This window comes from Berghia stephanieae, chromosome 9, assembly GCF_034508935.2.
Source record: "Berghia stephanieae isolate SIO BIC M18660-M18661 chromosome 9, UCSD_Bste_1.3, whole genome shotgun sequence".
NCBI lineage: Eukaryota > Metazoa > Mollusca > Gastropoda > Nudibranchia > Aeolidiidae > Berghia > Berghia stephanieae.
The window spans coordinates 1,019,479-1,024,118 of record NC_088368.1 but is presented as its reverse complement, the minus strand read 5'-3'; the positions used below and the strand labels follow the sequence as shown (position 1 = coordinate 1,024,118).

Genomic DNA, 4,640 nt, shown 5'->3' with positions numbered 1-4,640 from the left:
ACAAGTCCTATGTAGAACAAGACATGACGCCTGTTAGGCGATATTACAATTTTTCCGACAGAGACAACTCTTTTGATGGCCAGGTACTCATTTTACACCTGAGTCTGGTAAGAGAATGTGTGTAAAGAGCCTGTTCCAAGGACTCAACTATGCGCCGAGCGAGGCTCGAACCCAGGACCTTCCGATCCGAAAGCGAGTGCCATACCACAAGACCACATTAGCTGCTAGAAGCTGTGGACTGTATAAGGTAAAAAACAAAAATGAACATAACAGCTTTGGACAAGAATAAAACGCCAAACACGGAACGTTTTGAGTTCTAAATCCTTCTTCAGCTAACAAGAACAACAACAAATACACGAATACATCACTTCGAATCCACAAAGATGGCAGAGAAATAGTTGGTACTTTTTGGCCACACGTAATTAATACAATCTGGAAATAACCAAATTCAAGCGATGTTGGACATGGTCTGTGACCAACTGGTGACAATGACAGTAAAAGTGGTGTCTTCAGGACGGTCATTTAATTACGCCAGTCAACTCAGGTGTGGAAAACTCCCACGCTATCGACAGTACGGAATCATAGCACAAAAATGAAATTTGGTAGCTATAGCCTCCTGGGGAACTAAATGAAGCATTACTTAGTGCATTGAGCATGGTAAATCTGTGGACATCCCCTCTCTTAAAATTAAATTTTGCAATTCTCACCGGAGAGAAAATTCTTTGTTCGTGAACTTGAGGGCAGTAGCTGAGAAGGCATCTTTGTTGACGATCTTTGCCTTATTCATGAAATACATGCCCAGATAAGCGTTGTTCTCCCAGTACACACAGGTCAGCTTGTGCCAATCTGGGGGGTTGAATTCACTGGTGCCACATTTGTAGGCTTCTGTCGGACCACCCTGTCCCCCAAGAAGGCCGGGAATACAGAATTGAAACCTTGGAGTTTCATCCCCGGTACATTCCTTTGACACAAAATATGTAAAAATAAATGGATTAGTCTTGTCTTGTTTTGTTTGGTCTTTAAAAGTGTAACTGTACTTGCAACAGCTTTAGAGATCTTTATAACAAATCCTAGAGCTTTATATAATGCAATATCCACTAAACAGACTCAAAGCGCTTTACAAGGGGGCCAGGTTTCTGTGCAAAAAAATGGTAATGTAAAAAGTTTTAAAAAAGAATAGGATTTCATTCATCCCATAGGGGAAATTTGTCTTTAAGGTCTATTCCAAGGGAAGACGAATAACCCAGGCATTAGCCACAGTGCAGCGCCGCAAATTGAGCTAGGGTGAGGTGACTTGCACAGTGGTAGGGGATTGAACTCGGTACATTTCAGGTACGATGGAAAGACCGTACCGCTGAGCCACACTGCCCCATTAAAATGTTTTTTTAAATATCGCATAACAGGTGGAATGTTTTGTCCCATATGCTAAGTGTCACTGTTGGCTTACGACTCCCTGAAAAGTGCTTTTAGTGGACATTGAGCTATATAAAATCTCAATTTGTTTTTTTTTTTAGTCAAAGATCAAAAACATCAGCTGCAAATCCTTAGAAAAGGCAATTTGAACAGAAAACTCGTGTCCTTCATGAGGTGGATATTAAATCTGGAGATCCCCTAGGTGGCTTTATCAATAATTGGGTTAGCACCTAACAGGCCTCATGAATCAACCTAGATGTTAAATGTACTTTGTTATATCATTGGAAAAATGTTCAAATTTAAAAAACTATAACGCATTTAGGTCAGAGAATTCACAGATGGTGATAAACCTTCTGTATCACTGCAATCTTTCTTTTCTTTGATGACTTTTCACTTTATTTCTTCTTCTTTTTCTAATAATAATAATAATAATAATAATAATAATAATAATAATAATAATAATAATAATAATAATAATAATAATAATAATAATGATGATGATGATGATGATGGTGATGATGATGATGATGATGATGATGATGATGATGATGATGATGATGATGATGATGATGATGATGATGATAATAATAATAATAATAATAATAATAATAATAATAATACTTATTATTATTATTATTAATATCGTTATTATCACTATCGCTTATACATACCTTATCACAACAACAATTGATATCACATTGGTTTTCTGTGACATCACAAGGGCATTTGGCAATCTCAACAAACCCAGGGTTTTGAATGGTTCTCTCCGCACCTGCGATGATGGAGTCAAAAGGGTTAAGGAAAAGTTAAAAGAAACTGCTTCAAAATACGACTTATGCTACTTACTTACTATCTATGAATTGTTACTAGCACAGGTCCTTATCGGTCCTCTTCACTGGACTCGATTTCTTCATTGTCTTTGTTATTTCAATTTCTTCTGGATTGTGTATTTATAATTGTAAAGATATTTTAGTCAGACCAAAATTTGTCTAGTCTGTTCTTGATGTTGAAGGTGTTTAGTGCTTTTGCATTCACAACAGAGTCTGGTAGACTGTTCCATATTTTAGTTGTTCTCACAGTGAAACCTTGGTCTTATGTGTGTAGTTTCTTTTGATACCTCTGGTATCTTTTCTTATTGTAAAATCTTTCCTCCATTTAAAAGATTCTGCTTTCTCTTGGTCATATTTACCACTGGTCAAACTGAATAGTTCGATCAAGCCCCCCCCCCCCCCCCTCCCTATATTTTTTCTATTTCTATATTTCAAAGTTGGTAAATTCAGTTTCCTCAGTCTTTCCTCATAATCTACAGCAATCCTACTGTTTTGTAGCCCTCCTATGCACACCTTCAATTTGCTCGTTGTATTTTTCTATTTCGGGAAACCACTCTGTGCTTGCATAGTCTAAGTGCGGTCTTACACACACTTTATAGAGGTCTGAATATTGGAATGAGCATCTAACTTAACGTGAAACAAACAAAAAAAGACAACTCCGGATAGAAAAAAGGTTTCTTTTCTTTCTCTACAAGCAGCGTTTTGAGTCAGTACCTCGAGGACAGTGACAGTACATTGGGTAGGCTCCCAATTTTGGTAGGTAAAATCATCACAACGTTTGAACTTTTTACTAGACATCCAGTAAAGTTGGTGGCGTTTTTATGCACCTCCGTTGCAGTGTAAAAAAAAAAATACCGTTTTTATGCATCTCCGTTGGCGGTGTAAAAAAAAACAAAACACACCAATTTTATGCAGTGGTGCTGGTTAATTAACGAAAATGTTACTGCTTGAAGCTTGAAGGAAAAAATAACGATAAGCGTTGAATTGCAAACTTCAATTTATTAGACGAAGACAGATACTGTGAACGTTTCGGGTTTCCCTTTTATCAACAAAACTCGATGAATAAAACACTAAGGACGAATGATATATATATTATATATATATATATATATATATATATATATATATATATATATATGTGTGTGTGTGTGAATGGAGTAGTTTAGGTGGAAAAACAAAAACAATGATGACAGGAAATGGAATAACCCTTTATAACAAGGCCAAATGGAAAACCTTTTTTCAGCCTTTAAACTAACATCTGCTTATCTGATTTAGTATTGTCGTGAACGATTTCTTAATCTCATTCACGATAGGTAAAAAATAGGAAATACTAAAGACAAAGTCTCCCCTTAAGTGGGTGTTCTCCATATATGTAAAGGACATATATGGGTGGTTAAAAAATGCCATGTATCAAGGCATCACGCGAATTGTCAGGGTATGTTCGTCCGGTAACAAAAACAATAAAAACACAGTCACCACTTGACTATTTTCAATCAACAGTCCATTATGAAAATCGTAATATGAAGAGCTTCCAAAAAGGAGGGAAGATCGTTTTTATACCCATAGTGAAGTGACGTCACAAACTCACAGGAAGAATAATATAATGGAACTCACAAGGACGCCCAAACATAAAAACAATTCATAACGAATAACGGCAACTTAAATAGCCAAATAACAAACATCGAAAAACAACAATAAATACGTTCCCACAGTATCATTGGAATCGTGTTGAAAGCAGTTTATCATGATAGGTTTCATTGAGCTAAATCCAATTCTAATTTTTTACCAAAGTACCTAGAATTAGAATATCTTACTTCTTCTAGTGGTTAGAGTTAGAGTTAGAGTTAGTCAGTGAGATTAGAGTAAGAGAGTAGTCTAGATGAACATTATATCTCACCTGTTGTTTGAGGATTTACAGGAATTAAGTTTGATAGAATAAGAAATGTAATAATGAGGATGAGTTTAAGACAAAACATTGTTGATTTGGAGTTGATTGTGTATAATAAAGTTGTCATAAATTGTATCGGTAAAAATAAGTGTTGATGTCGGCCATGTCTAAACAAGCTTGCCGATTGCCGATGTCAAGTTGACTTTTAAGATTTCTTTCACAAAAGAGTGATCTGCTGTAGTGATTAAAGATCTATTGCAATTCACTACGACGTTATTTATTATTCATACCAAAAAATCAACATTCCAACATAATGATTTTAAATATTTTATTTTGATCTTGCATTTCATATGTTACATTGATTTAACAACAATGTTCTGAATAAATGAATTATGGTAATAACAATGAAGTTGAAATGAAAATAAGAAAGATGTCAAGAATCACATTTTATGACCTTCCTGTATGACCAATGTTTAGTGAACTTTGACCCAACTGTAAGGAAACGCATG

General features: G+C 35.5%; 1 protein-coding gene across 1 annotated transcript in view; it reads right to left on the bottom strand.

Moving 5' to 3' along the window:
* Window positions 1–4,365, bottom strand: part of LOC144979438 (tectonic-2-like) — a 17,981-nt gene extending 13,616 nt beyond the window's left edge. Inside the window, exons 1-3 of the mRNA XM_078926083.1 lie at window positions 4,141–4,365; window positions 2,085–2,185; window positions 708–961 (exon numbers count right to left, since the gene is read on the bottom strand). Of these exons, the coding sequence (XP_078782209.1) occupies window positions 708–961; window positions 2,085–2,185; window positions 4,141–4,258 (473 nt within the window). The 5' untranslated portion in view covers window positions 4,259–4,365. The remainder of the gene's footprint in view (window positions 1–707; window positions 962–2,084; window positions 2,186–4,140) is intronic.
* Window positions 4,366–4,640: the final 275 nt, after the last annotated feature.